General features: G+C 37.3%; 2 protein-coding genes across 2 annotated transcripts; one reads left to right on the top strand and one right to left on the bottom strand.

Moving 5' to 3' along the window:
* Positions 1–33: 33 nt before the first annotated feature.
* LOC114527708 (estrogen sulfotransferase-like) lies at positions 34–3,081 on the bottom strand. The gene is made up of 2 exons (XM_028549415.1): positions 2,476–3,081; positions 34–1,053 (listed from the first exon to the last, which is right to left on the bottom strand). The coding sequence occupies exons 1-2, from the start codon at positions 2,733–2,735 to the stop codon at positions 414–416; spliced, it is 900 nt and encodes a 299-aa protein (XP_028405216.1). The 5' UTR covers positions 2,736–3,081; the 3' UTR covers positions 34–413.
* A 516-nt stretch (positions 3,082–3,597) lies between these two features.
* LOC114528127 (amine sulfotransferase-like) lies at positions 3,598–7,948 on the top strand. The gene is made up of 2 exons (XM_028549729.1): positions 3,598–3,668; positions 6,815–7,948. Exon 2 carries the CDS (start codon positions 6,918–6,920, stop codon positions 7,452–7,454), a length of 537 nt encoding a protein of 178 aa, XP_028405530.1. The 5' UTR covers positions 3,598–3,668; positions 6,815–6,917; the 3' UTR covers positions 7,455–7,948.
* Positions 7,949–20,077: the final 12,129 nt, after the last annotated feature.

Here is a 20,077-nt window from a genome sequence, read left to right on the forward strand (position 1 = left end):
TGTTATAAAAACATTTTTTGTGATTTTGGTTTATTTGGTATAACTATATCAACCGTAATTTATGTCAAGAATGACTGACCACTTCCTATATAAATGCAAAGTATTTGGGTTTAATCGTTCAAAATTAACATGCCATGTAAGTAAAAGTTATCCTCAAGTTTTATCCGCAATGCAAAACTGCGGAATCACCGTAAGTGCGTAAACAGAGATTACTTCATGGTTGGCGAGTGCGTACGATTTTTATGCACGAATTGTGAAGGATCCTTCGCAACGAGTGCATAATAAAAATCGTTGAAACGAGCATGAGTAAAAGGGCTAATTGGACTGCATGACGAGAGCAGATCGACCATGCGTATTTCTCAGTGAAATGATTACAATGATAAAAACAAAATACTCTAACGTCGTTAAATAGACTATATCTTCAATGGTTTTTCTTTTCTGAAAGTAACTCTCAACTTGTCGTAACTTTCATACCCGGTTTCTTTGGTTATAATTTCTTGCCATTTCTTTTGAATGGCTTCCTGGACGTTTTGAGGTAGAACTTTTAGAGCTTCGTCCACTGATCCTGTAGCGACTTTTGTGTTACAGATTCCTTCCGGGATACCACAAGCTTTGTTACGATAAAAAGCAAGGAGGTTCTCGTTAAATTTGTTTTCATTTGCCTTCATAAACTCGAACGTGCTCATCCTGACCGCATTTTGAATTCTTTCCTGGTCGTGTATTCCCATAAACAAAGCAATGGCCTTGACAGCTGTTTCCAGGTCTTCTTTCATTTCCTCATAGAATAAGAACAGCACGTTTGGGTCGTTTCTGTGCTTCCACCAACTTATGAAATGCTCGAAATAAGAGGCGTACTCCATCTCGCTCTGTGGTTTGCCAAGCACCAAGAAAAAGTTCAAGATGAATTGCTCAAGGGTAATTTCATCCGGTTGAAAAAACCAAGCATACATAAACTTGAATAAACTGTAGGCGACAGCGCACGGTTCCCGGTAGATCACTATGTATTTCCCTCCTTTCGGGCAGTGATCGTACCATGTGTGGTTCTTGTAGCATCTGCATGGTTTAAACAGAAAATAAGTTAGAAAAGTATGCATACAGATAGATGCATGAAGATATAGATAGATGCATAAAGGCCGACACAGACCGGACGCGAAGCGGCAACGCGGCGCAAATTTTCAGTTTTCAGAAGCATATAAATTAAATTCTGGGATCAAAATTTGGAATCTATGGACGCCTAGACCAATCAAAATTTATTATTTTAATGCAATCTACAAGAAAATTTTGATAACTTAAAATTTATTTGCTTTTGAAAAATATAAAACGTTGAAAATTCGCGCCGCGTTGCCAATTCGCGTCCTGTCTGTGTGGGCCTTAAGCCTCACCACAGAAGGTAAAGGCTCATAGGGTGACAAGTTTTTACAAACCGAATTAGTTACACATTCCCGCCGCAACACAAAAATACACAAATATCTCCGGATATGGGTTTTTACGGACCTCTCGTCAACCAATCAGAATACAGGATTCATGGTTAAATACCGGGTCATAATACGAATATGCACCTCCCCCAATTAAAGGATGCGGTAATAAAAATTATCTTTGTCTATTTTAACACAACGTCATGATTGTTTACAAAATTCGTTCACGGATTTTTGTTAACTTTATTACTTCTCAAGATATTTAATTAAATTATCTTCCATCAATTAAATTATCTTCCATCCGCCATTTTGGATATGCATATTCTTGCCCTGATATGCGTAATGCGTTACGTCATAAGCTGGGTGAAAATTCGTATTGTAACTTCAAATGATCGATTCGGCGAAGAGATAGTTCGATTCCATGGTATTACAATCGCACGTATCTCAAATTATAACGTTTAAATTGGAAGAGTTCTAAACTAAATTGTAAACATGTAATTGGCTTTGTTATTTTTTTAAGCGTCAACCCTGCTTTTGACGTCACGTAATTAGATCTCATAATAAAACAATATGGTGGATATATCTCGATATTTTGAGCGCCAATATCTTGCGAAGTAAGAAAGATAAACAAATTTTCTAAAAAGGCTCTATAAGAAGTGCAAATTTTCTTTTCAACAAAACAGAAATAACTTTTATTGCCATATCCCTTTAAGCTTCTATTTACAGTCCTGGTTTGGGTGCAATGACTCAGACTGCCTACTTCGTGTTTGACTATAGCCCTGTTTACACTACACTCAATTTATTAGCAGGACCGGCTAGAATTGGTAGCCGTTATTTTGCTGGCTTGAGCACTAATAAAATTGGGCACTGGTACCCATTTTAGCCGTGCCGTGCCAATAAATCGAGTGTAGTGTAAACGGGGCTTATATAGCCATTATATATAATGTCACATTCTTTTATCTTTTCCATGGTATATTATATATTACAAAGTTTGCGAAGACGTTTCTGCAGACTGCAAAAAATAAACGACAAGCAGCTTCAACGACAAATATTGACTCACCTTGGGTTCGCACGTTGTTCTGCTTCAAGGTCCAAGTGCATATCGTGAGCGGATTCAATGTAAGGAACAACTTCGGTGATCTCTTTGAAATCCATATCCCCGCCGGTTTTCAGCTGATGTGCGATCTGCTGTACCCATGTTGTGCCACATTTTAGCGGAGTCACGATAATGATATCGGACGGCCGAGGTTTGAAACGTAAACCTTTCATTCTTCCTTCTTCGGTTTGAAGGGAATAAACCTTTTGCACCATGAGTTCCATGCCTTCTCTATGCAACACCGTGGTCCGTGTGCTCGAAAGAAGTTCAAATTTACAAGGCCCAGAGAGAAAAGCAGAAGCGCAAACAAGATTCAGACCTTTAACCGAAAGTCTGACGGTGATGATTCTATGACTGCTCGTGAAAGAGGTTTCGCAATGATTGCCACAAGGGTTTTAATTACATTCTGCTGTGATGAAGTGGTGATGTTTATTGTCATTGGTCGACAGAGATGGTGCTGTCGATGTTATCTGTGGTGCTGTCTGCAGATTGCATTTGCTAACTGGCAATACAGTCCTGATCTATGTGTGATCTATGTGTAATATCGACTCGTATTAATACCATTTTGCGTTCAAGTATGGAGCGTGATCATGACGTATTTTGATTAATAGTTCGACAAACATGTCAACCATGAATAATAAACAATAAGTATATGCGAAACGAAGCGTTTCATGGTTGCTTTCGAATAATAATATACATTTCTTCATCTTGTGTCATGGTTTCCATGCACGCAAGTACAGGCGCAAAAAGGCGATAACTTGGGCAAGCAAGTTCTTCATTCAGTTCGTCTGTGTGTAAACGCAAGCAAACTGACAGAACATTCGTCATTTCCCGTACATTTTTTAAACGTGCGATTTTACGCAGCCGTCTAGATGTTTGTCTTGTCACTGTTGTGTTTATTATCTATCAGTAGTGGATATTAGAGGGGTGTTACACCACCAGGAGTTGCGCCCCTGTATGCGTCAATGAGGCCATCAGGTCCAAGAGACCAAAAGAATTGCAACGAAATGAACGAATGCATGTCTAATATACGTCACGCTCAAATACCATTTAATATATATGACGTACACAAGCACTTGTACCGAAGTTGTTCCATATATTGAATCTTCTCACGACCTGCACTTGGACCTCGAAGCAGAGCAACGTGCGAACCCAAGGTGAGTCACACGCCGTCGCTGCTTCATTACAAAGTAAATGCAAGGATTTTTTTATTCTTTTGGAAAACGTCTTAAAGTGGGCCCACAGACGCGTGAGCCGCCATATTAAAAACTTTAAGATATTCTCCATTCGGCCTAGGAGGAATTGAGGTCTGCATGTTGCGGAACTTCGGATGTGTTAATTAGTTTGATCCTCGATTTGATCTATTTCTATTCTCACGAAGGATCCCCGAAGACGGTGTGGTCATTAGGTATCTTGACATTATCTGCACCTACTCTCTTTAAGCCAGTTACATACATGGACAAGATCCGAATTAAACCTTATAATATAAGTTCATTTGCATCGTCAAAGAGGATGAGACGATTTGGGTATCATCCGCTTACATGGCTGGGGTAGTTGATTTCAAACATTCTGGCAAATCATTGAAATATAGTAAAAATAGAAGTTGAACCACATGCAGGTAGGCCTAATAGTTTTATAATTAGGTAACCCCCCTATTAACATTACATTGTTCTTAGTTAAATATGACTCGAACCATTTAAGTTCAATGCCAAAAGTTCCAAGTTTCTTATTCATTTTGCTTAACAAGATACGATGGTTTATAGAGTCAAATGCCTTTTTTATACCTAAAAACACAACACCATTTAACTTGCCATTATCCATATTTTCTAGCCACTCATCACACATTTGGATGAGGGCAGTCACCGTTGAGTGCCTGGGGCGAAAACTAGATTGAAACTTTGTCAATAGGAAATTTTTCGACAAGTAACTATGTACCTGACGGAAAATTTCCCTCTGAAAAACTTTGCTCACCACTATTAAAATAGAAATAGGCCGATAATTTTCACATTGCTTTCTATCCCCTGATTTAAATATTGGCGTTACATGTGGTCGGTTCCATTCGTGTATATACCTGTTATAAGCAGCAAATTAAAGATGAATGTCAGCGAGGGTGCAATTATGTTTGCAGATAATTTTAGTATTTTAGCAGGAATTTTATCCAACCAGTATAGCTTTACATACTCTTTGATCAGTCGAGGCGACATTATCAACAGATATTGGAGAAAATTAATATTAATGTATCTGAAGCTTGATTTCTGTTATAGTTTATGGCTGATTATATATCTCTTCATTGTCACAGGACTCATAAATACATTCCGCAGGTGGCATTGGTCCAATACTATGATATACAGTAGGAGGCAAAAGTTTGAGTCCAGTGACTGTATTTCTTTGTTTCAGCAGCATATATTAATATTCTACAGAAAACCTTACCGATAAGTGAACTAGAAAAAAGTAAACAAGTAAACAGAAAAATACATGCTGTACAACAACTATGAGATGTTATGATATTCATTTTTACGTATTTTAATGTGCAAACATGCATTTACATGTCATTGCTTAGTTCCCTCTTTTTTGCTCTTGAAATGACCTTTATTCTTGCTCGCATAGATTCCATAGGTTTTTTAATGTCACACGTTCAATACCTTGCCAGCATTCGTTGACCACTTGCCTCAAGTCAGCCTGGCTGGCGGGTCTGTGCCTCGCCCTCTTCCGGTTAAAACGGTTCTACAAGTGCTCCATAGGTTTTAGATCTGGAATATGAGGTGGAAAGCCATGACAACGAGATCACCAGAATGAGTTTGCTTCTAAACGATTTCTGGCACACAGAAGATGTGCATGTGCTTAGGGTGATTATCATGTAGTTAGACGTGCGATCATCTTTGTACCAGATGAAATTCCATGTCCTTGAAGAATTGGATGATACTTTTCTTTAATTAGGATCCTATTATATCTTTCAATATTGCCAAACCGAGCATGACCAAAGCAGCTAAAAGTTTGCTTGAGTAGGATTTAGTTTCTTCGAACCTCTCCAAGGTTAGTTGCATACCACCTTTTTAAATTCTCACTTCTTCTGCGATCTTACGAGGAAAGAATCCTTCAATACTTAATGGAACTATTTGTCCTTGTGCACCATCACTTTGCCCTTTTTCCTACCCATCTTGGGCAGTGTAAAGGAATGAGAACTTTATTTTGTTATAATTTAGATCATTAGGACCAAAACAGTGTGCAATTAATATAGTTTACAGTACTGAAACACTAGCACGCATGTCTTAACTCCAATACGCTGCCAGGATTTAATACTGGAATTCTACAACGACTGGACTCAAACTTTTGCCTCCTACTGTATTTCGACGCGTTCCTTCTATAATATGCGTCAATTCAAAGCCATCAGGTCCAAGAGAATTGCATGGCAACAAATGTTCTTTTAAAAATCGTGTCTAAAATAAAAATCTGGAAACTGTCTTGGCTTATGTGATAAACAAAATGTTTAAGAGGATAAATTTTTTAATCACGATTAGCTCAAGTTCTAGGGTGCAACTTCGTGAACTTACTGGCCGTTTTCACTCTTTGTTTCTAGAATGCAATGTAAAAATATGCGCTTTTAATATGGCTTTGAAGACTCACAATGTAGTCACTCTTTCCAGTTTACCGCCATTTTGAGTCTTTGAAAACGTTTGGAACCGCTTTTTATTGCCAATTACGGACAGCTTTGACGCATGCGCAGAGGTTTTTCCGCGGTGTAAAATGTGCAAACTAAAGGTAATGTAGAGTGGGGTTTGCACATAGGTTCTGCTTATAAGAATGCGGGCCACGTATTACTGATCGCTACAACAATGCTGCTACACGAAGTTGAATCATTGTAACGTGTGTAAATCTTGAATTGAACGGTTTTCATTCTCAAGTTATAATTTATATTTACACTGTATTTGATTTATCCGTCAATTTTTTGTTTAGTCCTCGTTTTCCAAAAGTCTAATAACATCTGCCGACTGATTTTAATTTAGGATTGTGACACCTTCTCATTCCGCCCCATATGTACACCTGTGTATTGAGGCTTTCGGGTCATGACCAACGAGTCTATGCCTAGACTTTCCCATTAAGTTTCATGCCTGCACTTTCCTATAATTATAGGCCGTTAAGGAATTTTTACGCAGAACGTTACTGTGAAATGTTTAAAGAAACCGTTACCTGAAGAATTTATGAAACCTTTATATACTCCCATAACGGAGTAAGGAATAGCATACATGTCCGCATATGCATATCTGTGTGCAATTTAGGTCAACTGTTTCCTTGTCTAAACCAGGTGCTACAAGTCCCACACATGGTATGATCACTGCCCGAAAGGAGGAAAATACATTGCGATTTTCAGGGAACCGCGCGCTGTGACCTACAGTTTGTTCACGTTCATGAAGGGTTGGTTCTTTCAGCCGGGCAAAATTTCTTTGGACGAATTTGTCTTGAATTTTTATTTGGCGCACGGCAAACCAAGAGACGAAATGGAACACGCCTCGTATTTCGAGCATTTTATCAGTTGGTGGAAACACAGGAACGACCCAAACGTGCTGTTCTTGTTCTATGAGGAAATGAAAGAAGACCTGGAAACAGCTGTCATGGCCATCGCTTTGTTTATGGGAATACACGACGAGGAAAGAATTCGAAATGCGATCAGGATGAGCACGTTCGAGTTTATGAAGGCAAATGAAAACAAATTCGACGATAACCTCCTTGCTTTTTATCGTAACAAGGAGATTGGTATCCCAGAAGGAGTCACTAGCACAAAAGTCGCTACAGGATCAGTGGATAAAGCTCTAAAATTCCTATCTGAAGACATCCAGGAAGCCATTCAAAAGCAATTCCAAGAAATAGTAACCAAAGAAACCGGGTACGAAACCTACAACGATTTAAGGATTGCTTTTAGGAAAGAGAAACCATTGCTGACATAGAGAATTCAAGTTTTCGGTAGTTTATTGTAATCTTTGTAATCTTTTTAACATTTAATTGCATAAATTAAGACTAGGTCGATGTGGCGTCGTAATCAGTTATCGACGATGTACTGCGATCCACTCTCGGTGATCAATGAAGTGGAAAAAAGTAGGTAACCCCCTCCCGCATATAGCGAGGAAATCACGCACCGCGTGGACCCCACGCGGGACGTCGGAAACTGTCGGACTTTCCCGAAGATATGCGTGGTCTCCACGCAGCGTGGACTTTCTGTCGGACTCCCCCGAAGATATGCGTGGTCTCCACGCAGCGTGGGAGTGAGACGTTATTAAACCGTAATTAAGTACACAGTAAGGATTTGCGAGGAAAATATTTTATTTGTCAGGTTACACATTTAGTACGTATGTCAAAATGAATACTTTACCATTAGAACTGTTTATTTTAAAGTTCGTTTCCTATGTATGCTGTGCGATGCTTCCCACCGTTAGTTCATACTTTAATTTTTATTTTATCGGATGAATGCGATGATAATGTTTCATCTATCTGGTTTATTCGAATATATATGAACTAAGGATTCGGGAGAAAATTATTTTACTCAATTTACTAATTCTTTGCTTTAATGCATAACCTAATAGAACACTGACTCTTTTAATGTTAGCGACACTGCGATAAATAATGAATTGATCAGACTATAGAGCGATTAATGTGGATATATTTAATTATGCCAAAAGCGTTGCATTGCGACGTCTCCCCTGGTTAGTTTGCTCACAAATATTACACACCAGGGGATTCAGGAAGAAAATATTTTACTCAAGTTATTAATCCAACACTTTCTTTCGATGCAAACGCCATTATTTTAAATGCATAATCAAGATTGTTTATTTTAAGCGTTAATTTTTAATTCAATATATTATGTATGCTTTGTGATGACTGCTCTCGTCAGACTTGTGAACTGTTTCTTATTGTTTCAACTGTGTGCGTAATAGTAGGTGGAATATCGGTTTCAAATTTTGTGCGATGAGCAGATGAGCACATGCTCGTAATTGCTTATCTGCCCATTTCAGGCCCATGGGAAATTTTTGTCGATAAAATGAAAATTAATGTATGAACTAGCGGAGGGAAGAAGAAAATTCCAGACATGGATTAACGATTTTAACATTTATTTGTCTTGCAATTAGTTATTTTATCGCTTTTTGCTCGTAACGATTTTAACATTTATTTCAGTGCCTTGCAATTAGTTATTTTATCGCTTTTTGCTCGTTTGCCATGGTTTCCTTAATTAAGAAAGGTTTAGTAAACCATTTGACTAAGTTAAAATTCTAATCTTCATCATCATCGTCATAATCATCATCATCATCATCATCATCATCATCATCATCATCATCATCATCATTGCCTTTATCTTCCTTCACATCTTCAATCTCGTGGTCGTTTAAAAGCCTCTTAATTAGAAACTTTCTCTTATCAAGTGCAGTTTCTATGGCTTCTTCTTGGTCAAAATCATTATTTCTAATAAACCTTCATGCATCTTTTGTGTGCATTATTTTCTTATGTACGTTATTCTCGAATCCTACCTTAACCGTTTTTCATTATGAACCTCGTGAAGTAGATAAAGTAAATTAAATAAATATAGCCGCTCGACACCAGATCTTGTAGTCTAGTGGCGACGACAGTGGTCTCCCAAGTGGTAAATTGATGGTTCGAATCCCACTATAACCGTTTTCCATTATGAATTTCGTGAAAAGGATAAAGTAAATTAAATAACCATTGCCGTTCAGCACAAGATCTTGTAGTCTAGTGTTGAAGACAATGGTCCCCCAAGGCCCCAAGTGATAAATCGATGGTTCGAATCTTACCATAACCGTTTTTCATTATGAACTTCGTGAAAAGGATAAAGTAAATTAAATAACTATAGCCTTTCAACCGATGATCTTGTAGTGTGGTGGTCAGGTTATTGGTGTTATGTGTCGACAGTTGAAGGTTCGAATCTCGTTTTAGATGAAAATTTTCGCTATCAATATTACATAGTAAGGTTATGGAGAATAAGTTAGTGTGGGCTTCCAACAATCACCCGTTAGACTTGTGGTAAAATCGTGCACTATCACGTACAATACCGAGGTATCAAGAACAGAATGGTACGTTTCTCATGGCGGTAAAAAAATATGGTAGGTTTGTTGCTCGGGGAGGTTTATACTCGGTTAATCTTTGGAAATCAAAGTTAATCTTTAAAGAAATCAGGGGGTAGATAGGGTGAATGAGGGATATATGAGTACAAAAAGACTTAGTAATTGGGCAGCCTCGGCTCCCGAGGTGCAGGAGAGTATAGCTGAGAAAACACTATATAAAAAGTTAAGTCTTTTTGTACTCATTTAAACCTCTTTACTCCTTTTTATCCTCCTATTTACTCCTATCCATCCCAACTTTTTCCTATCCTCAGATATCCCTAACTATCCCCTAACACAATTAAATGTTTGAAGAAAGCTTGCTTTGAAAGTCAGGATAGGCGGGGGAAAGACAACCCCCCTCAGTCTACTCTTCGCGCAAGGCGAGGGCATATTCGGCGAGGGCATATTCGCCCTCTCGCTTTACTCCTCTCACACTCACAAATTCTCGCTTTATTAACTTGTTCTTTTTCGGTTTATCCAGGACTTGAACCATTGACTGTATACTTGGCAGATGATCGTCTTCACCACGACACCACCAGTTCTTGCAGTTATTATTTAATCCTTTTTTTGGAAGCATTTTTGACGAAACTCAATACCTTTTGGTAGGATCTCAAATGAAATAACAATTTAAATGCGCTCGTTCACTTTAATGTTCATGATTTATTTTCTCAAATCTCACACACTGTATCTTATTCGTACAAAGCTATAGCTTGTAACTTGATAATAGCCATTTGTGTTATCGCTGAGGTATCACATACAGGTATACGGCACCTTAAAGCACCATCTTTCCATAAGTTGGTTATATGCGGCCCAAGTGAAGCTAATTGTTACGGTGCGATTGTTTTGTATTTTTAATGAACTGAAGTCAAAGTAAAGTACAAGAATTAACAATGCATTTCAAAATAGGTTTAAAAGAAAAAAGTACAAGAGTTAAGGATAACCGAATACTTATCTAGACGGGGAAGTTGATAGTTGTAAAAACCCATCTGAATGTGAATTGGGATATGGAAAATTTATACGTATACTGCATGGGTGGATAATAATTGTGTTTATATATTTTCCTTGGCTTAGCCTTGTTCCGTTCTTGACCGTGCGGATATTTCTGAAGCTCGTCTGATTTATCCGTCAAAATGCGAATTTAAGACGAGTTTCTCTTCCAGACGGGATTCCAGTCCAACTTTCCCGGCGTCTCTTAATCTAGAGGGGGAAGTTAGACGGAAAAATTCGGACGATAAACCCGCGTCGGTGATTCATCGTCTCTAATACTGATGAACTCGACCAAATGTATATATCTCGAATAGTCATGAGGCAACAAGCTTACAAGCATTACATCTGAAATCACAAATGAAGCAAATATCCAGTTAAACAGACATCGACTATTTATTTCAAGACTTTCAGTGCTGTATAAAAAGTCGATATACTGGCTGGTCTAGCCGGTTCGTCGAATATAAAATACGCTAATCTAATACTTGAACCTTTGGACTGAAGAGACCTACGTCTTAACAACTACTTGACGACCACAACGTTTGTCGATAAGCTATTGTTCTTTATTTCACTTAATCGTTTCTTCGAAGAACTCTTAAATGAAATAATTATGAATCGTTGCCGTAATATTGTTGAGCTGCTGTTTGTTTGTTACCGCGGATGAGTGCGGACATGGCTCTTTTGAACTGAACTTCTTTTTCTTAGCGTATTTTATATTCGACGAACCGCCCAGACAAGTTAGTATTTCGACTCTTTATACAACAAAATCTTGAAATACATAGTCAATATCTGCTTTACTTGATATTTGCTTCATGCAATCGCGATTTCAGATGTAATCTACGAGACTACGAGGTGCATGCATGCTTGCTGCCTCATGACTATACGCGTTATACACATTGAAATACATTCTTAATTCTTGTACTTTTTTTCTTTCAAACCTATTTTGAAATGCATTGTTAACTCTTGTACTTTACTTTGACTTCACTTCATCAAAAATACAAAACAATCGCACCGTAACCATTAGCTTCACTTGCGCCGCATATAACCAACTTATGGAAAGATAGTGTTCTAAGGAACAGGCATGCTTTATATAAGGTTGTGTGCGTTTTAGACGAGAAAATCAATCATGAACGTTAAAGTGAACTTATTTAAATTGTGATTTCATTTGAGATCCTACCAAAAAGATATTAAGTAATCTAGAAAAGTCTAACCGAATTTGCTATTTAATTTAAAATTCATCGAAAAGGGTTGGGTCAAATAAAGAACAATAGGGTTTCGAAAAATGACGCGGTGGTCTGGTGGTTAAGACCTTCGTCTCTCAATCCTAGGACAAATGTTCCAAGTCCTGGCAATGCAAAAAAAATTGCCTTAAAATTTCGGTATGATTTGTAAATTTAAAAAAGTTAAGACTTTCACTCTTCAAGAAGACTGTAAATTTGAAAGAAATTGAAACTAAAAAAAATTGAGAAACATTTGAACAACTCTTCGCTTCAAAAAAGTACTTGAAAATTGACAAAAAAAACAAAAGCCAAAAGAATTTAAAGACATGTATCGCCTAAAAAGACTTGAAAATTAAAAAATGGCTGACCAAAAACTTTAAAAAAAGTTTAAAAATTTCCGGCTTTTGAACTAATGTTTACTCACCTTGATAATTTTTTTTTCACGAAAATTTGACAGGGTGATTTTCTCGAGACTGAAAAAATTTACTTTTTTTCACTTTTTTGAAAATCTCGGAGAATTTCAAAAAAGTGAAAAAAAGTAATTTTTTTCAGTCTCGAGAAAATCACCCTGTCAAATTTTCGTGAAAAAAAATTATCAAGGTAAGTAACATAGTTTTAAAAGCCGGAAATTTGTAAACTTTTTTTGAAGTTTTTTTTCGGTCTTTTTAGGAGACATATGTCTCTAAATTTTTTTTCACTTGTGTCTTTTTGTGAATTTTCAAGTACTTTTTTTGAAGCCAAGAGTTGTCCAAATGTTTCTCAATTTTTTTTACTTCCAATTTCTTGCAAATTTACGGTCTTCTTAAAGACTGAAAGTCTTAACTTCTGTAAGTTTACAAATCATACCCCAATTTTAAGGCAATTTTTTTGCATTGCCAGGACTTGAAACATTTGTCCTAGGATTGATGGACGAAGGTCTTAACCACTAGACCACCGCATCATTTGCCGAAAGCCTATTGTTCTTTATTTGGCCCAGCCGTTTTCGAAGAATTTTAAGAAGAATTCGGTTACACTTTTTATATTACTTAACACCTTTTTAGTAGATCTCAAATGAAATAACAATTCAAATAAGTTCACTTTGGTGTTCATGATTGATTTTCTAGTCTAAAACGCTCACAACCTTATATAAAGCATGCCTGTTCCTTAGCGCACTATCTTTCCATGTAAGTTGCTTATATGCGGCGCAGGTTCAGTTAATGGTACGGTGCGATTGTTTTGTATTTTTAATGAAGTGAAGTCAAAAGTACAAGAGTTAACAATGCATTTCAAAATAGGTTTAAAAGAAAAAAAGTACAAGAATTAAGAATGTATTTCAATGTGTATAACGCGTATAGTCATTAGGCAACAAGCATGCACCTTGTAGTGTCGTAAAATTACGTCTGAAATCGCAATTGAAGCAAATATCCAGTTAAGCAGATATTGACTATTTATTTCAACATTTTGTTGTATAAAGAGTCGAAATACTATAGCTTGTCTAGCCGGCTCGTCGAATATAAAATACGCTAAGAAAAAAGGAGTTCAGTTCAAAAGCGCAATTCCCGCAGTTAACCGCGGTAACAAACAAACAAACAGCAGCTCAACAATATTAATATTAAGGCAACGATTCATAATTATTTCATTTAAAAGTTCTTCGAAGAAAGGATTCATTAGAATAAAGAACAATAGCTTATCGACAAACGATGTGGCCGTCAAGCAGTTGTTAAGACGTTGGTCTCTTCAGTCCAAGGGTTCAAGTATTATATTAGCATATTTTATATGAGCGGCTACAAACAGTGTTGAAATAAATATTCAATATCTCTTTAACTGGATATTTGCTTATTTGCAATTTCAGATGTAATGCTTGACTGTTGCCTCATGACTATACGAGTTATATACATTCAGTCGAATTCATATATACGGGAAACTCATTAAAGACGGGAAACTCGTCGAAGACGGAAAACTCGTCTGGAAGAGAAACTCGTCTTAAAATCGCATTTAGACGGATCAGTAAATCAGACGAGTTTGAGAAATATCAGCACGGTCGAGGACGGAACAAGGCTACGGAAAATAAACATTATTATCATATTGATAACTCATTAACCGACCTATCATACGTATGAATTTATCCATATCCCCATTCATATTCGTAATGGTTTTTACCTCAACTTTCCCATCTAAGATGAGTTTTCCGTCCCTAATATGAATTCGGCTATTCTTAATTCTTGTACTATTTTCTTTTAAACCTATTTTGAAATGCATTGTTAATTCTTCATTTAAAATACAAAAAAAGGACCGTGACTATTAGGTTCACTTCGACCGCATATAACTAATTTATTGGAAGCCTGGTACTTTAAGGCAACGAATAACTGTACGTGATGTTTTAGCGACAACACAAATGGCTAATAAAGTAATATTAAGTTACAAGCTACGAATAAGATACACTTGTGTGCGTTTTAGACGAGCAAATAAATCATGAACATTAATTAAAGTGAACTCATGAAAATTGTTATTTCATTTGAGATCCTACTAAAAAGGTAGTAAGCAATATGGTGTAGTGGAGAAGACAGTGATCTGGCATGTATACAGTCGATGGTTCAAGTACTGAATAACAATCACCACTGCCCTTCAGCGCAAGATCTTGTAGTGTTATGGCGAAGACAATGGTCTCTCAAGTGGTGTATCGATGGTTCGAATCCCACCTTAACCGTTTTTCAAAATATTAACTTCGGGAAAAGGATAAGGTAAATTAAATTACCACAGCCGTTCAGCACAAGACCTTAAAGTGTTGTGGCGAAGACAATGGACTCCCAAGTGGTAAACCGATAGTTCGAACCCTACGATAACCGTTTTTCATTATGAACTTCGTGAAACGGATCAAGTAAATTAAATTAACTGTAGCCTTTCAGCACAAGACCTTAAAGTGTTGTGGCGAAGACAATGGACTCCCAAGTGGTAAACCAATAGTTCGAAACCTACGATAACCGTTTTTCATTATGAACTTCGTGAAACGGATCAAGTAAATTAAATTAACTGTAGCCTTTCAGCACAAGACCTTAAAGTGTTGTGGCGAAGACAATGGTCTCCCAAGTGGTAAATCGACGGTTCGAATCCTACCATAACCGTTTTTCATTATGAACTTCGTGAAAAGTATAAAATGAATTAAATAACTATAGCCGTTCAGCACAAGATCTTGTAGTGTTGTGGTCAAGATGATAGTCTCATGTGTTGAGAGTCAAAGGTTCGAATCTCATTTTAGATGAAAATTTTCGTTATTTATAAAACGTGGTAAGGTTATGGTCAATAAATTAGTGTAGGTTTCCAACAATCACCAGTTAGCCTTGTGGTAAAGTCGTGGACTATCAAGTACAAGATCGTGGTATCAAAAACAGTATGGTACGTTCCTCATGGCGGTGGAAGGAAAAAGAAAAAGGAAGAAAAAAAAAATGGTAGGTATGTTGCCCGGAGGAGGTTTGTACTCGATTAATCTTTGCAAATCAAAGTTAATCTTTAGGGAAATCAGGGGATAGATAGGGTGAATGAGGGGTATATGAGTACAAAAAGACTTAGTAATTGGGCGGCCTCGGCTCCCGGGGGAAGGAAAAGGGGTATAGATGAGAAAACAGTATATAAAATGTTTAAGTCTTTTTGTACTCATTTAAACCTCTTTACCCCTATTTATCCTACTATTTACTCCTATCTATCCTTACTTTTTCCTATCCTCACATACCCCCAACTATCCCCTAACACAATTAAATGTTTGAAGAAAGCTTGCTTTGAAAGTCAGGAAAGCCGGGGGAAAGAGAACCCCCCTCAGTCTACTCCTCGCCCAAGGCGAGGGCATATTCGCCCTCTCGCTCTACTCCTCTCACACTCACAAATTCTCACTTTTTACCTTGTTCTTTCTCGGTTTGTGCAGGGCTTGAACCATCGACTGTATACTTGGCAGATCATCGTCGTCACCATTACACCACCAGTTCTTGTGGTGAAAGCCTACAGTTTTTTTTTTTTACTTAATCCTTTTTGGATGTATTTTTGATGAAATGGAAGAAAAAAACTTTCCCATCTCGGACCCGAACCCCCGCCTTTGAACTCACAGAGCACTCCCTTTACCAGTAGACCGCACGATCATGCGATGAAAGGCTGTACTTTTTTATTTTACTGAATACCTTACGGGTAGGATCTCAAATGAAATAACAAATTAAAGGAGTTCTTTTTAACGCTCATGATTTATTTTCTCGTTTAAAACACGCACACAACTGTATCTTATTCGTAGCTTGTAACATCATAGTAGCCATTTGTGTTCTCGCTAAATATCACAACAGGTATCAAGTGCCTTAAAGCACTATTGCTTCGATAAGTTACTTATATGCGGCGCAAATGAAGCTTATGGTTACGGTGCGATTGTTTTGTATTTTTAATGAAGTGAAGTCAAAGTAAAGTACAAGAGTTAACAATGCATTTCAAAATAGGTTTAAAAGAAAAAAGTACAAGAATTAAGAATGTATTTCAATGTGTATAACACGTATAATCATGAGGCAACAAGCAAGCACCTCGTACTTCCGTAGAGTACATCTGAAATCGCAATTGAAGCAAATATTCAGATAAACAGATATTAACTATTTATCTCAAGCCTTTTTTGTATAAAGAGTCGAAATGCTACAGCTTGTCTAGCCGAAACCGTCCAATATAAAAAACGCTAAGAAAAATGAAGTTCAGTTCTAAAACGCAATTTCCGCAGTTAACCGCGGTAACAAACAAACAAACAAACAGTAGCTGTACAATATTACGGCAACGATTCATAATTATTCACTTAAACGTTCTTCAAAGAAACGATTAAGTCAAATAGAGAACAATAACTTATCGACAAACGATGTGGTCGTAAAGCAGTTGTTAAGCCGTTGGTCTCTTTACCCCAAAGGTTTGAATATTAGATTAGTGCATTTTATATTCGACGAACCGGCTAGACGAAGCAGCTACAAACAGTATTGAAATAAATATTCAATATCTCTTTAACTGGATATTTGCTTATTTGCAATTTCAGATGTAATGCTTGTTGCCTCATGACTATACGAGACGGGAACTCATCGAAGACGGAAAACTCGTCTGAAAGAGAAGCTCGTCTTAAATTCGCATTAAGACGGATCAGTAAATCAGACGAGTTTGAGAAATATCAGCACGGTCGAGGACGGATACGGAAGAAGGCTACGGAAAATAAACACAATTATTAACGTAATGATTACGCATTACCCCAATTCACATTCAGACAGGTTTTTACGGCTATCAACTTTCCATTCTCAGTAACATGAGTATTTGGCTTTTCTTAATTCTTGTACTTTACTTTGAATCTACTTAATTAAAAATACAAAACAATCGCACCGTAACCATTAGCTTCACTTGGGCCGCATATAACAACTAACTTATGGAAACAATAGTGCTTTAAGGCACTTCATACCTTGTATGTGATACTATAGCGAGAACACAAATGGCTACTATGAGGTTACAAGCCTCGAATAAGATACAGTTGTGTGCGTGTTTTAGACGAGAAAATAAATCATGAGCGTTAAAAAGAACTCCTTTAATTTGTTATTTCATTTGAGATCCTACCCGTAAGGTATTCAGTAAAATAAAAAAGTACAGCCTTTCATCGCATGATCGTGCGGTCTACTGGTAAAGGCAGTGCTCTGTGAGTTCAAAGGCGGGGGTTCGGGTCCGAGATGGGAAAGTTTTTTTCTTCCATTTCATCAAAAATACATCCAAAAAGGATTAAGTAAAATAAAAAAACTGTAGGCTTTCACCACAAGAACTGGTGGTGTAATGGTGACGACGATGATCTGCCAAGTATACAGTCGATGGTTCAAGCCCTGCACAAACCGAGAAAGAACAAGGTAATAAAGTGAGAATTTGTGAGTGTGAGAGGAGTAGAGCGAGAGGGCGAATATGCCCTCGCCTTGGGCGAGGAGTAGACTGAGGGGGGTTCTCTTTCCCCCGGCTTTCCTGACTTTCAAAGCAAGCTTTCTTCAAACATTTAATTGTGTTAGGGGATAGTTGGGGGTATGTGAGGATAGGAAAAAGTAGGGATAGATAGGAGTAAATAGGAGGATAAATAGGGGTAAAGAGGTGTAAATGAGTACAAAAAGACTTAAACACTTTATATACTGTTTTCTCACCTATACCCTTTTCCTTCCCCCAGGAGCCGAGGCCGCCCAATTACTAAGTCTTTTTGTACTCATATACCCCTCATTCACCCTATCTATCCCCTGATTTCCCTAAAGATTAACTTTGATTTGCAAAGATTAATCGAGTACAAACCTCCTCCGGGCAACATACCTACAACTTTTTTTTCTTCCTTTTTCTTTTTTTTTCCACCGCCATGAGGAACGTACCATACTGTTCTTGATACCACGATCTTGTACTTGATAGTCCACGACTTTACCACAAGGCTAACTGGTGACTGTTGGAAACCTACACTAATTTATTGACCATAACCTTACCACGTTTTATAAATAACGAAAATTTTCATCCAAAATGAGATTCGAACCTTTGACTCTCAACACATGAGACTATCATCTTGACCACAACACTACAAGATCTTGCGCTGAACGGTTATAGTTATTTAATTAGTTTATACTTTTCACGAAGTTCATAATAAAAAACGGGTATGGTAGGATTCGAACCGTCGATTTACCACTTGGGAGACCACTTCTTCGCCACAACACTTTAGGGTCTTGTGCTGAACGGTTTTGGTTATTTAATTTACTTTATCCTGTTCACGAAGTTCATAATGAAAAACAGTTATGGTAGGTTCGAAATATCGATTTACCACTTGGGACAACATTGTCTTCGCCACAACACTACAAGATCTTGGCCTTGGGCTGAACGGCTTTGGTTATTTAATTTACCTTATCCTGTTCACGAAGTTCATAATGAAAAACAGTTATGGTAGGATTCTAACCATCGATTTACTGGTTGGGAGATCGTTGTCCTCGCCACTAGACTACAAGATCTTGTGCTGAACGGATATGCTCAATTAATTTACTTTATCCTTTTCACGAAGTTCATAATGAAAACAGTTACATATGGTAGGATTCGAACCACCTATTTACCACTTGTGAGACCATTGTTTTCACCACTAGACTACGAGATCTTGTGCTGAACGGCTGTGGTTCTTTGATTTACTTTTTCCTTTTCTCGAAAGACATAATGAAAAACGGACATGCTTGGACTCAAACCCCCAGTTTGAAACATGGGAGGGCATTGCCTTCACCGCAGGAACATCAGAACTTCTGGCAAATTACGACACTATTTTATTTTACTCACACTTTTTTCGAAGGGTTTTACATAAAATTATATATGTTCAATTTGATGATGATTAATTTTCTTGTCTAAAACGCACAGAACTGAATCTTAGTCGTAGCTTTAACCTATTAATATCAATATTTCTGATGACGCTAAAATATCACAGGAGCATTGCCGCGCAATAAGCTCAGTTACATGCGGTCTAGATGAAGCTAATGGTTACGGTGCGATTTTTTTGTATTTTTAATGAAGTCAAGTCTGATTTCACAGGTCACAAATTAAAATTTAAGGAAAATGGTAATTCAGATTCATTAGAATATTTCAACATTTGCCACTTACTTCACAGCTGAAATTGTACTCCAAGTCTCCAACATAACCCAAAAGATATTAAATAATTCTACTGCGTTTACACGGTACCATCCGCTCGTCACAACATATTCGTTTCCATTAAATATTATATTTTTTGATTTTTTTATTTCTCCAAAATAAATATTTTTTGGAGGAATGAAAGTAGGTAAAATGGGGGCGATTATTATTTTTTCTTTGAAATTTCCGCGTCGGCGGCCTGGATCATACTTACAAGGAAGGCTTCATGACCCGAAGGTGTTTTTCAACTAGTCGAATACACTTGTCTAACAAAACCGTTCGTAATAATGGCGCTTGAGCATTCTTTCTAGAGTGCATTTTATGGGACAACATTGCCATACTTCCCAAAATTGCGACGGAAACTGCATGACGTTATGCGCCACAGCGCGGGAAGCACAAATTTATTTTGGGATCACTTTCGCTGGGAGCTTAAATTCTGCGTTCGGAGTTTAAATATAGTTAGTGCTTAAATTCTGAAACTTAAATAAAAAATAAAAACCTGTCCCACACATAAAACCTGAAACTAACCAAATGGTATTGTGAACGTTCAATTTAAAAAAAAAAAAATTAGAAATAAAAGGAAAAATGAAGTAAAATAATGGTGCTTTACCAAGA

The sequence above is a fragment of the Dendronephthya gigantea genome, unplaced genomic scaffold (genome assembly GCF_004324835.1).
Source record: "Dendronephthya gigantea isolate DGI-Jeju-01 unplaced genomic scaffold, DenGig_1.0 000001F, whole genome shotgun sequence".
Taxonomy (NCBI): domain Eukaryota; kingdom Metazoa; phylum Cnidaria; class Anthozoa; order Malacalcyonacea; family Nephtheidae; genus Dendronephthya; species Dendronephthya gigantea.

What these genes read in the sequence shown, in the direction of transcription:
- LOC114528127 (XM_028549729.1), top strand. Translation starts at nt 6,918, where the DNA reads ATGAAGGGTTGGTTCTTTCAGCCGGGCAAAATTTCTTTGGACGAATTT.
- LOC114527708 (XM_028549415.1), bottom strand. Translation starts at nt 2,735, where the DNA reads ATGGAACTCATGGTGCAAAAGGTTTATTCCCTTCAAACCGAAGAAGGA. An exon ending in GAACAACGTGCGAACCCAAG is followed by an intron (nt 1,054 to 2,475) that starts GTGAGTCAATAT and finishes TAAACCATGCAG; the next exon opens with ATGCTACAAGAACCACACAT.